The sequence below is a fragment of the Zalophus californianus genome, chromosome 9, assembly GCF_009762305.2.
Source record: "Zalophus californianus isolate mZalCal1 chromosome 9, mZalCal1.pri.v2, whole genome shotgun sequence".
In the NCBI taxonomy this organism is placed as follows: domain Eukaryota; kingdom Metazoa; phylum Chordata; class Mammalia; order Carnivora; family Otariidae; genus Zalophus; species Zalophus californianus.
The window spans coordinates 79,727,694-79,741,556 of NC_045603.1; the positions used below are offsets into that span (position 1 = coordinate 79,727,694).

General features: G+C 39.9%; 1 protein-coding gene across 2 annotated transcripts in view; it reads left to right on the forward strand.

Annotated features, from left to right (window-relative positions):
• TM7SF3 (transmembrane 7 superfamily member 3) overlaps positions 1-12,483 on the forward strand; it is a 35,221-nt gene extending 22,738 nt beyond the window's left edge. Inside the window, exons 8-13 of one of the 2 annotated variants that reach the window (XM_027595206.1) lie at positions 2,954-3,040; positions 5,053-5,133; positions 5,754-5,906; positions 8,560-8,657; positions 9,434-9,596; positions 10,855-12,483. In XM_027595206.1, coding sequence (XP_027451007.1) covers positions 2,954-3,040; positions 5,053-5,133; positions 5,754-5,906; positions 8,560-8,657; positions 9,434-9,596; positions 10,855-11,117 — 845 coding nt within the window. In that variant the 3' untranslated portion in view covers positions 11,118-12,483. The remainder of the gene's footprint in view (positions 1-2,953; positions 3,041-5,052; positions 5,134-5,753; positions 5,907-8,559; positions 8,658-9,433; positions 9,597-10,854) is intronic. The other variant, XM_027595207.1, reaches the window with a different exon arrangement.
• The last annotated feature ends 1,380 nt before the right edge of the window (positions 12,484-13,863 follow it).

A 13,863-nucleotide genomic window follows, 5' to 3' on the forward strand; every position in this document is an offset into this window, starting at 1 on the left:
TGACTACCATTTTGGCTGGAGCACCTGGAGAGCTAGAACTGCCATTCACTGAAATGGGAAAGACTGTTGGAGGAGCAGGTTTGGGAGCATGTATCAGGAGTTCAGTTTTGGACCTGTTCAGTTTGAGAACCTTAGGAAGCGTTCAAGTGGACATGTTGAATTGACAGTTGGTTGTAAATATGCTGGAGTTCAGGGGAAAGGTGTGGGCTGGAGATTACCTTGAAATTCATCCAATTCAATCGATGGCGTTTAAGGCCATGGACTAGATGGCCTTCCTGTGAAGTGAGCAAGTAGAAAAGAGACGGGTCTGAGGACAGAGCCCTGGGCACTTTGGTGCTTAGAGATCAGGAAATTAGGAGCTGAAAAATGACCACTGGATTTAGCAACATGGAGGCTGTTGGTGTCAGAGCTGTTTCAGTGGAGCGCTGGGGTAAGCCTTACTGGAGTATGTTCGAGAACAAATAGGAAGAAAGAAATTGGAGAAGAGTCCAGATAGCACTTTCTAGGTGTTTTGCTCTAAAGAATAAAGTCTGCCCATTGTGTTCAGAGACTAGGAATCCTCTCCTCTGGTAGAGCTGTATCCCATCCAGCCTTCCACTGCCATGCTCAGGATCCTGGAGAGAGAAAATGTCGGGGACCCAGGCAGGTATCAGGTCTGTATCTTTCACTGGTAGACTTAATCTGGGGTCCTCTAGTCCCCTTCCCTGAGTCCTTCCGCACCAGAGCCCCTCCTAATCCGAAAGCTCCCCTCCCCTGGGTTTCCATCTCTACGTGTTAGCCGAGGAGAAAGGGAGCTCTGATCCTATTTCTCCAACCTCAGTTGACCCCTCCTAGTGATGATGTTGGTCCTATTGTTGCTTTCATTTTCAAGCTTGATGTGTATGAGGACATCTTTCCTGAGCTTGGAGTGGAGAGGAGGTATCCACATTGCCTTTGAATGAAAACTTTGGCCTGTGTATCATAACCTAGATGATACTGTGATGATTCAAGACTGCTCTACTTGGACTGTCTTCTGTCCTCCAGTCCATTCACCCCTTTGTCTTCATTGCCCCCCAAAGTGCCCGTGTTCTCTCTCGTTTTGTCTCTAGAGTCTACTTCTTATGAAACCTCTCTTTTTTTTCCCGTGTCATTTGTTTCTGTCCTTTCCTGGTACTGTGAGTGGGGATTCCATTTAGTTTCTCTCTGCTGTCTGATAGCAGGGAGGAAAGCTAACTGTGTGTGTCCGTTTTTATTGGGTTGGAAGATCTTGCTAACCTTGATGATTATACTTGCTGGAAACTGCCACTTAGATTTTCATTTGAAAAACTCCACACTTGTGGTATAAAGATTAAATCATAAAACAGCAATCAACAAAAGGTCTGAAATAAGCAGAATGTGGCGTTTTATCTTTTGTTTCATCTTTGGGGCACTTTGTTCTCAGAAAAGCTGCTGTGTGGGTTATGTCTCATGCCCTGCAAATTCTGGTCTTCTGCCTTGTGTTTCTTATTTAAATGTAGGTCTTCATGGTATCTCCATCTGAGCACTCTTAAGCATTTTATGTGTTTTGATCTGTGGTAACATTTACCGTTTTTCACATGAGATTGTATAGGTGTTTTGTTTTCGTTTTTAGTTCAGGGATTATTTTCTTGTGATAAATCTCAAAGGAGTCATGACGGTGAATTTAGTGTATTTTTCTCTTTGCTAAGCTGTACCTTTTGGTTCGTGTTATGTATATTTAAGTTGGTGCCTATTAAGGACCATGAGCTTTGGGATTCTTCGGCATCATGAAGTATATTGTGCCTTATTGTTAGTTATAATGCTGCATTTTTTTTTTCAGGAGCAATATGTGTAAAGAAGATGGGCAATAATTTGTTCATGTGTGATTTACAGTGTAGTACGTGTTCTTTTAATGTGAATTTTGGTTAAAATTTTTTATGATGAAAAACTTCAAAGAACCTTCATATACTAATTTTTCAGCATTAACGATTTTGATTCATGGTGTGATTTGGTTTCAGCTATATACCCACCTGGGTCTCTGCCTCCTAGCCCTCCTTTATTACTGTATTTTTTAATTTAATTTTTTTAAAAGATTTTATTTATTTATTTGACAGAGAGACACAGCGAGAGCAGGAACACAAGCAAGGGGAGTGGGAGAGGGAGAAGCAGGCTCCCCGTGGAGCAGGGAGCCCGATGCGGGGCTCGATCCCAGGACCCTGGGATCGTGACCTGTGCCCAAGGCAGACACTTAACGACTGAGCCACCCAGGCGCCCCTATTACTGGATTTTTTAAATAGCAAATCCGTGGCCATCATTTTGCTCACAAAATTTCAGTGTGGAGTGTGTATGTGCACACGTGTGTGTTTGTCCTAAAGATAAGCTCTGTTTTCAAAACATGTAGGTACAGTATCACCAATACAAGTTTCAGTGAAAAATATTGAAGATAATTCCCTAATAGCATCAAATTAACAGCCAGTATTTACATTTTCCCAATCATCCCAATTGTTTTTCAGTTTTTTTATTTGAATCAGGTTTCTGGTGACACCTATACATTGTATTTAGTTGATGTGTCTTTTAAATCTCTTTTAACCCCTAGTTCTCCTTTCCATTGCCCTCCTTTTTTCTTGCAGTTTGTGAAGAAACAAAACTATTTTATATTCACAGAACACCCCAAGAATATGTCAAAAGTAGTGCTGCATACCTCGTCAGGAAGCATAGATTGTCTGGTTCCTCTTTTTGTCATAGCAGTAGCATTGATATTCATTGCCCACATAAAATAATTTGTTAGGGATGGCAAGGGTATTTCCGAAAGTAGGTTTATAATTTATGTGTTTATATTTGTATATGATATATATTATAAATTAAAGTAAGTATATATTGTCAGCTCACTTGGCTTTTTTCATGAAGCTTTGTTCTAGTAATTAAATACAAAGTATTAAATTGGATATATTACCCACTAAATTTTCATTATTTTTAGGAAGAGTATCAACCAAAGTATTCTTCACCCTTTTTGCCCTGCTTGGTCTCTTCATTTGTTTTTTTGGACACAGATTCTGGAAAACAGGTATTACTGATGTAGTTGCTATTTACGTGCCTTATGGGTTTTTTTTTGCTTAAATTCTGCTGGGGAATTTGGACTTTAAGGAGATGAGGCACCTGCTTATCTCCAGCTATCTTCATAGATTTGTGACTGGGTTCTTTTCAGTAGACTTTACTTAGTTGCCATGCATTTTAATTTTTTCTCTTAACAATGGAGTATAACCTGCTCTTACTAAGAGGGGAGCAAAACTGGATTTATGCAGCAGACTTCTTCAATTGCTAGGTCAGCCAGCTGACTAAAAATAACTGGGGTTGGAAATCAGGACATTTGTGTAAGACTGTGTGGATTTTGATGATGGTGATTGTGACGTGGTTTCAGATACATCAAGCAGCAGGTCTGTGGTATATGTAGATTGAAATGTCTGCTTAGTCCCGGGAGGTGCAGACTGCAGATAGGAACTCCACAATCTTCGCAGTGAAACCCATTCAGGGAGTGGAATACAATAGTCCTCTCTTAGCCGTGGGGCATACTTTCCAAGTCTCCTAGTGGGTCCCTGAAATTGTGGACAGTACTTGAACCCTCTCTATATATGTTTTTTTCCTATCCATACATACCTACAATAAAATTTAATTTATAAATTAGACACAGTAAGAAATTAACAATAACATAATAAAATAGAATAATTATGGCAAGATGCTGTAATAAAGGTTATGTCAATGATGTCCCTCTCTCTCAAAATATCTTCTTATCCTGCACTTATCCTTCCTGTGCTGATGTGAGATGATTCAATGCCCATATGATGAGATGAAGTGAGGGGAATGATGTAGGTAAGAATTGTGACAGTGTTAGGCTACTATTGACCTTCTGATGGAACCTCAGAAGGAGTATCATCTGCTTCTGGACCATGGGGTAATTGAAGCCATGGAAAGAAAAACCATGAATAGGGGGGCTATTATATAAATTATGCTCGCTGAATTGATTTGAATTTTTGGGCTGCCTTTTATGTAACAGTGTTTGCAATTACTAAAAAAAAAAAAAATCCTTATTTAATTCATTAACAAGGAGTGTAACAGAGCATCAAGGAAGGAGTGAAAATAATCCTGATCTCAAACTTTTTAAACTTACTTTAATAAATTATGAATTGTGGGGGCGCCTGGGTAGCTCAGTTAGGTGAACGTCTGACTCTTGATCTCAGCTCAGGTCTCGGTCTCAGGGTCGTGAGTTCAAGCCCTGTGTTGGGCTCCATGGGCCTGGGGCCTACATAAGAAAAAAAAATTATGAATTGAAATATGCAACTCCGTCTTCATTATTATATTTTTTTCTTGATTGAGTAGAAAATATTCTGAAGAATGTTTAATTCCTCAAAGTATAGAATGATTCTAGAACAAAGAATTTAATTGCCAAGCTCTAGGCAAGGTCCCAAAGATATTACTAGGTATTTTAATGGATGAAGACAGTGATTAATTATTCATCCTAAATAGGAAAGGATGAATTAAAGGAAGGTATAAAAATCACTTTAAAAAAAAAGATTTATTTATTTATTTGTCAGACAGAGTGAGCACAAGCACAAGCAGGGGGGCGGCAGGCAGAGGGAGAAGCAGAGTCCCCACTGAGCAGGGAGCCTGATGTGGGGCTCCATCCCAGGACCCTGGGATCATGACCTGAGCCGAAGGCAGACATTTAACTGACTGAGCCACCCAGGCTTCCCAAAAGTCACTTTTTATTTTGGAATATTTTGTTATTTTTCCTTTCCTTTTATTTTTGCTCATGTAATAAATTGAAACTTAGGGGCACCTAATGCAGTGTATCTAATAGTTAATATTTTAATATTATATTCATTTAATAATATTTACTCCCAATGACTTCTAAATTTTCCTGTCTTTCAGGTATTTCTTTCCTCTGAATGTCCTAATATGTGTAAATTCTGGAAGCTTAAGCATGTATTTATTGGTTAGAAATTTAAATTGCACTGTGAAAAGAATACCTAACCATAGCTTGTATTTTTTTTTCTTCTTTTTCTGGTGGTTTGCTACTAGAATTATTTTTCATAGGCTTTATCTTCATGGGATTCTTCTTCTATATACTGATTACAAGACTGACACTTCTTACGTATGATGGTACGTGAAAACAATACAGTTTGGGAAGAAAGGGGTTGTGTTCATACTCTCCCTTTCTTTCTATAGTTTGACCGTATTGTGTCATAGATAGCCTGTTATGTGTGTAAATAATAGGCCACCTATACTCGAAACATCTTTTCTAGGCTACTCATTTAGACCTTCTCTTCTGGGTTTTTAATTTGCATGGTGAATTCCTTGGTACTTAGGGAAGTGAAGGGCTATGTTGATTATAAACCCGTATTCCAGCCATTTGGTATATTGAAGATACGAAATTTACAACAATCAAAATATTAAGATTTTCTTTACCTTAAAACAAACACAGCCCATCCTTCCCTGTCACATTTAACAGAATGCTTGTTGCCCCTTCTTCCTTAGCCCCAATTTATGGGTTGTGCCAAGCCACACCTATCACTTGCCTGGGAGGTTTAGCTCACCTGCTAGTTTCCGCAGCTCAGACCAGCCCCTCCTCAGAGAAGGCCTCTCCGTGCTGGTGTCATGGCACTGCCTCAGGGCCTGACCTACAGAAAGGCTAAGGCTGCCTCTGGTAATGGTGGTGTGTGTCTAATGCACGTGGTAGGAAAAGCTGCCTCTGGTCAAACAGTTCATCTCCTTCTGTGCAGTTCGTCTGATTCTGACAGCCGTCGCTGGAAGCGTTGGTGGGATTCTCCTGGTAGCTGCTTGGTGGCGATTTGGAATCCTCCTGTTCTGCATGCTGTGTGTTGGATTAGTGCTGGGCTTCCTCATCTCCTCAGTGACGTTCTTCACTCCACTGGGTAGGAGATGTGTCATGTTTTCTGTGTTCAGTTTACTGTTTGCAAGACCTTATTCGGGTTCTCTGTGTACAAATACTGCCCCATCAGGGACTTGGGGCCTTGCCTGTAGAGTTCTGGAAATTTCTACTGATGATGTGGCGCTTTAGGGAGGGCCAGTACAAAGTGAATCTTAAGTGGAAGCCCAGTATATCCCACAGATCAACTTGGCACTGCTCTGCTGGCAGCCGAGTTGGGAACCTGGTGCTTCATTCCTGGTTGTCTTATACCCCAGCCTTCACTCCCACCATCTGCCAGACCCCAGGCGTTCTAAATACCTACTTGTCATCTAGGGCAGCAGCACAGGGGATGGTTCTGGGTTTTTTTTTTTTTTTTAAGTAGTTCAATTTTTACTTAGAATGCTTAGAATGTGGTTAACTTGTAAGTTAACTTTCTTTTGTGGGGGAGGAGAAATTTCCCTTCTATCCTTCTAAGGTTCTTCGGCTGGTCTAATCATTAAATTGATAAAAGACAGATTAACAAGAGAACAAATTTGATTTTGTATGTACAGGAACCCCTTAAAAATATGGGACCCAAAGGCAGTCAAGCAGTTGAGCCTTCTTTGTCATCCAGAGCTAAGGAATGGGGTCGGTGCCTGGGGTTTCAAAGGTGGGGAGGGCAAGTCACAAGAAAAGAAAAAGAGCAGACGTTTGGTAATCAGATGTTTGCCGTACCAGGCAGTTAAGTATTTCAGATAAAATAGTTACCACCGGTAGTTGCTCTCTTTCTGGGTCAGGCTCCCTATGTAAATTCTTTTAGGCAGTTAGTGAAGCAATTAAAGTTTTTCCTGACCCTGGTGGGTCTTGATTGCCTTCAACTCAAAATAATCCACATGCCAAAGTGGCACATTTTGGAGTGGCATATTCTGCCCCCCTTCACTTTGTGGTTGTATAATAACTTACATCTCCTGATTGTTGTCAAAAATGCAAAAAAAAATATTCTAAGGTACTCTTTTAGGCTATTTCCTTCTTGTGATAGATAGTTTAGTTCTTCTATTATGTATATCAATATCAGATTAAAGTTGGGAATGTTAGATGAGGCTGTCATCTCTTGATGATGTAATTTCTCTTGCATGATGTAATTTACAGAGTGCAGTTGGCTCTCTGAGGATTTTTTTTTTCAAGACCAGAAAGAATTGACAAATGGTGTGTTTACTGACCATTCCAAGGCCCTTTGTTCTGATTTTAGTCAACCCTATAGTCAGGTTCATTCCCACAGGCTCCCTTGCAGGTAGCTTTTTATCTTGATAGTCTGATGCAAAGTAGCAATGTTTAGATTTGGCTAAAGGACAGGTTCACAGGGATGGTTGTTGAAAATGCAGATTCAGGGCCCTACTCTAAAAGTGCTAAATCAACTACTTAATGAGCTCCCTTCCCTTTCTTTGTTAATGCTTGGAGAATGGAGGGATGATTGGTTAGAATTTTTAATAGTTAATGTGTTTATTTGTGAACTGTCTCATTGATGAAGGACAGCTACTGTGAGCGTCTCCAGTGGGTGCAAAATCATATTTTTTAAGCATTAAAATTTGAAAAATATTGGCTAATCTCTCAGATCTAATTAAATTACTACTGTTTTCCCCTTCTGATGTCAATAGCAAAGAGCTTATACTCTGAAAGGGTCGGTCTTCACATACCTGCATCACAACTACTGTTTTTAATCCCTGGATTCCTTGACTTTTTTTTTTTTTTTTTTTAAAGCTACATGTGTATTTTGTGAAGGTTAATACAATTAAGCTACAGAATATGATCCATAAATTCACCTCACTGCAACATGTTGTAGTTCACTTTCTGAGAATGTGGAGTCCTAAGGTCACATCTTCTTACTATGGAACTCTCCCTCTCTTCCGGGATTTATGGGCCTCAAGCTATGGGGCCACCTCCAGTTGGACTGAATGATGGTGCCAGCATCAGTATAATTGTCAGGCTTATGTTCTTGCTATTTAAATTTAATTTATAAATAGGAGTTCTAATAGAGTCTTCCCGGGTCACATGTAGGCGTGCCACATTTTGGAGAAGGGTTTAGTAGAAGCGCAGGAAAGTGGTTAGCTCCCGTCTTTCCTGATGCATGAGGAATCACATCTTTCAGGATGCAGTGGCTGGGCAGGAAATGCATTGATGGTAAAAATCTAGTAAATGGATTTTGCTGCTCATTTTGGGTAGGAGCTCAAATAGTTAGCTCTGAATGCCATTTACTTTCACTTTTTACTTTGCAGTACAAAATCATAGAGTGATAGAAACATAGAGCAAGGAAGGATGGTTTGGAGCTTGGCCACGAAATAGTTCATTCTTCTCATTTTATGGGTTAGGAAACAGGCTCAGTATCGCAGCTAGTGAATGGAAGAGCTTGGACTAGTCCAGCCTCTTCTAAATTTTCCTGGGAATAAATGCAGAGCATTTACCTGCTTGATTTCCCTCCCAACCCTCAACCTTCTAAGACACATCCTTCAAAGGGGATTGTATTGGCAGTTAAATGACAAAAGTCAGAATTCATTTCTGATTGTCAACCTATTCCCTGGTGGTTATAGTAAACCTTCGATGCATGTCTGTGTTTAGATGTTGAGAAAATGAAATTGAACTTGGTAAACCTGTTAACTCTTGCTTGCTTTTTGCTTTTTCAGGAAACCTGAAGATTTTTCAAGACGATGGTGTGTTCTGGGTGACCTTCTCTTGTGTAGCTGTTCTCATTCCAGTAGTTTTCATGGGCTGCCTAAGAATAGTAAGTGTTTCCACAAGTGAGACTCATTCATCCTATTGTCCCGGGCCTTCAGTCGTTCACTTCATCGTTTTGTATGTTTTATTTACCGGGGAGAGCTACCTGAGAATCTTTAGATGATTGATTTTAAATAGCCTTGTTACTATGAAAGCAAGAGAAGTTCTGATTACAATTAGTGCGCGGTGTTTTTTTCATCAGGTGGTCCCTGCTGTCAGTATGCTTTGAACAGTGGGAGCAGAGAGGTTGGGCTCACGGTAAACGCACAAGCTGATGGACCCTTAGTTTCAACGGTCTCTCCAGACAAAGCGTTCTTCATCTAATTAGACTTTATTATTGAGGTTCTTTCACAGGGAAGACATTGCCTTTTTTTTTTTTTTTAAGATGTCATTTATTTATTTGAGAGAGAGCGAGAGCACAGCAAGGGGAGAGGCAGAGGGAGAAGGAGTAGCAGGCTCCCCGCCAAGCAGGGAGCCCAACATGGGCCTCGATCCCAGGACCCTGGGACCATGACCCGAGCTGAAGGCAGACGCCTAACGGCTGAGCCACCCAGGTGCCCCAGGGAGGACATTTCCTATGAGTAAGAACTCACTGTGGGTGTGGAAGGTGGTTTTCAGTTTAACCTTCCAGGTAACCTCGATTCAGCGCTGAGACTTGACCCCATTTCATGTGCCCTGAGGGAGCAGAAGGGAGTCCCTGTGACTGAGGCCAGTTGAGGAGGGTTAGAAACTATTCCTTGTTCTACAAAGTGGCGATGCCTAAACGCTTGCACTCTTCCACAGCTGAACATACTGACTTGTGGATTCATTGGCTCCTACTCGGTGGTCTTAGCCTCGGACAGTTACTTGTACACAAGCCTTTCTTACATCACTCTGAATGTACTCAAGAGAGCACTGAACGTGGATTTCCACAGAGCTTTCACAAACGTGCCTTTTCAAACTAATGGTAAGACTAAATCCAAGAACCCGAGGGATAGTCAAGTAAGAATACTGGCCCACTTGTGCTAACAAGAGCACTTGGTAACTAGATGGAAAGAAGGTTAACTGGACAAGAGGAGGAAACTCACACCATACAAATGTATTAGAGCCTTCTGTTAATAATAACTTATGACCATGGGAGAAAAGAATTTAAATTTGTAAGGTGGTTGAAGTTCATACTTCTAAAAATCTTTGAGAACTTTAAGAAATTTCTCAACCAGGATTACTTTGGTTACCTGGTCAATTCCCAGTGGTGAGAAGAATCCTGGGAACCAAGCTGTTTGGTTGCGGTGGGATGAGGGATGAGAATGACAGCCTGATTGTTAAAGTTATTCCCTTGTTTCCTTCCTTTAAAGAAGCATGTAATTTGCTACTTGAAAGTGAAAAAGTGATTTTCAATCAGAAGGTGTTATTGTTTCTGCAATTGTAAGATTCTACCCATTAAAGGTCTCCACTGACTTTTTGAAGAAAAAAATGGCTAAATTAAATGTTCACAATGAATGTAGGATGTATTGGTTTCAGAAATGTTAGATGGAAAATTATGTCTTGTTGTTGAAGATATGTAAGCATAGTCATGATTGCTGTGACTATTTAAGGACAGATCTTCCCCTCGACCATCCTGAGCCCGCCGTCACTGGATAAGAGGTTGATGGTAGAGACTTTGAAATCCATGTGTCTTGCAAGTTTTACATACAAAACAATATTTTGTCAAGCCTTTATTAGCAGCTCAGTTACAGTTTGTTGAATCTCTTCATGCATTCCTGTATCCACTCTACATGAGGGGGGTGGGGCCCCATATTGAGTGGAGTGGGGAAAATAGATAGCAGGGTGGCATTTAATGTTCCATGATGTACATTTGTGAGGTATAGCTAGAGGACTGCTTTCTTCCCACCCCCGCCCCAGAAAAACAAAACAGCCAGCCACGCCTGTGGGCACTGGTCACACAATATTGGAATTCCAGGGATCCAAACAACTGACTTCTTACAGCCTCTCTGGACTTTCAAATGCCTAGGATAGAAAATTCCCATTTTACAATTTAAGACTGTAGCTTCCTTATTCAGTTTCTTGGTTGTAAGTGAGGAAATACACGTTTGGCCAAACTCACCAGAAAGTCTAATGTTGCCAAGAAAGAATGACACAGATTTAAACTATGAAAAGATTAAGTGTTAGAGCTCTGTTAGGTTTTAAAATACAAGAGTTCAAACTGCTTTCCTGCTGTTTTTTAGACTTTATTATCCTGGCTGTATGGGGGATGCTTGCCGTAAGTGGAATTACATTACAGATTCGAAGAGAAAGAGGGCGCCCGTTTTTTCCTCCCCACCCATACAAGTTATGGAAGCGAGAGAGGGAGCGCAGAGTAACGAACGTTCTGGACCCTAGCTACCACATCCCTCCATTGAGAGAGCGGCTCTGTGGCCAACTAACCCAGATCAAAGAACTCTTCCGGAAGGAACAGCCAGCTGGAGAGAGAACACCCCTGCTTCTTTAGATGCCAAAGGGCTCGGTCAGTGTGATCTTGAAGTACAACTCAAGCGTTGTCCCAGCTTTGGTGTGTGTGCCCAGCCTGCTTCAGCCATCTCCAGTGCAAGTCTGAGAAAAAACAGGCTTTTGTATCTATCTGTGGTTTGCACAATATTGTGGTGTCCTTATTGATATATTATCAAAAGGTACCCTTCTTTTGTTTATTTTTAATTGTGGTAAAATTACACATTTACTGTATCAATCATAAAGTGTATAGTTCAGTAGGCACTTTGTTTTTGCCTTTTATTGCTTAAAATGCTAATTTAAATACTAAATTATGTCAGTTATTTGAAAATAGGTCAACTTATATAGAAAATAAAACTTTGATATGTATACAATGGCCTCATTTCTTTTTTTTTTCTTTAAGGGCCTTTTAAAGTAGTGTTGACATCTGATTTCCAATTTAAAGTGCATTAGAATTGTTTCTTAGGAAACCAGTTGGCTCCTACCCTAATCTATAGTCCCATTAGTAAGGAAATCTTTTAAAATTTGCATTTTGTAGTTCTGCTAAATTGGTTGTAATTAGCATTGATGTAAAACACAGGTTTCAAAAAACACGGGTTTTGTATAAAGACTTTGTACCATCTGTTTTAGTGATGAGGAAGGGGGTCAAAAAGGAATTAGGTGTTTAAAGGAGCTGCTTTGAATTAGGACCTTGGATTCTGTAAGGAAAGTCCCATCAGTTTTGACCCTTTTTCTCCACAAGCAAGCACCTGGATACCCTGGGCTGCATACCTACTCCTCATGGCCTTTTCTCTTAACTGTCAGAGATGCTTGCTGCCTCTGGTTCTGCTGTGGATTGTAAGCTGGGGACTCTTGACATGCCCAAGTCATAGTGAGGGTGGTTGTGGTTGGTTGCACACACATTTGTGAATTAACCGCTATTTAAACAATGCTGCTTTTAAGAGTTTTTTCAAAGTACAATAGATTTTTGAAGTTTCAGGTAACTGAAAAATTTTGTTTTTGCATTTAAAAGTGTTTTTGGAAAGGCTGAAACAAAGTGTAGACATACAAAACTAATCATTTTTCCTTTGCAAAATTACACATAGGTGTTTACTATTCTGTAACTTTATATAACTTCAGTAATACTTAAACTTGAAATTTTTTTTAATCACTTTAAGGATTCTGGCTTCTATCATATCCTTGTACATTCTAACAAAGTTCTTTGAAATGTTTGTGAGTTATTTTCTGTTCCATCACAGTGTATTGCTACTGAAGACTGTAAAGACAGAGCACACTTTTTTGGAGGCTTGAGACAAAGTGTTTAAAAATTTTCATAATTTGAGTAATAGCCAATTTGTATAATTTTTTAATAATAAAAACTTTGAAAAAAATGCTGAAAATCTCATTAATTTTTTTTACCAACTGTATTTGTACCATAGCAACAAAGACATGAGAGAAATTTCATAGGTATAAAATTACTTAAACTGGAGAATTAAATCTTTATTTTAAAAATTCAGTTTAAGCCTAAATGAAATAATAGGAAATGAAGGAAATCTGAGGCAGTGTGTTAACATTTATATTCCTTGTTAGAAGGAAAGCTGGTATCTTTGGTGGACTAATTTGTGTTGGTGTCCTTAGCACTTCAGGTTTGTCCAATTGAAGAAAAGAAGTAGTAGTATTACCAGAAAATTAGTTACACTATTCCTTAAATGTTTTAGTTCTGATTAACCTGTTACAGGTTAGCTAACAGCTAACAGTTAGCTAACCAAACCACAGCAGCTAACTAGTGCTATGGACCAGTGGAGTTCTATAGAAGTTTGGGATAGAAAATGGATTCTACCAAGGAAACTGCTAGACTATTAGACCAGGTACAGACTTTAAGAGATCATGTGATCTGACCCCTTACTTTGTAACTAAGGAAATTCTTGACGGAGTCAGTTATATGAAATCACTATTATCAGGAATAGTGCCAGATCAAAATTCGGGATACCCGACTTCCATCCAAGTGTGCTTTACACTGCGTCAAAATGAAAATGTAAATCATTGATCAATTTTCAGTTTTCTTCTGCTGGTGAATTGGTGACAACACAGTGAGAAGGCAGCCTTCTGCAAGTAGAGGAGAGGCCTCAGTGGAAACCAACCTTGATCTTGGACTTCCGTCCTCCAGAATGGAGAGAAAATAAATTTCTATTGTTTAAGGCACCCTATGTGTGGTATTTTATGGCAGCACTAGCTAGAAACTAATACACTTTAGAAATCATTTTACCCTGATTGTTGATTGGAGGACTTCTGGGCAATCTGGCCACTGTGTTTGCAAGGACCACTCTAGGAAATGGAGGTAAAGAGGGGCTCAAGCTAGTGGAAACTTGGGCTTACCCAAGGACTACCATATAATCATTACACTGGGGAGGTTGGCAGGTCTGGATCAGGCTATATCAGCGAAAGAGGCAAACAACAAGAAACCCCCCACGTACAATGATAGTAGTTTTTACTTGGATCTCACCTTTACTCATTACATAAATATGTGTTGAATTCCTAAGTGCCAGGCCATGCCTTGGATACTAGGAAGATGGCAAAATACACTGGCATGGCCCCTGCTTCACGGTTTTGAGTGTGATGAGACAGATACTACAGTAGTTACACAGAGGAGGTACAATATGCAATGTACTTTAAAATGGATGAGGGGGTAGAATCCGAGATGCCAAGGAAGAATTCCTTGAAATGACACTTAAGCTGAGACTTGGAAGAGGAGTAGGTGTAACCAAACCACA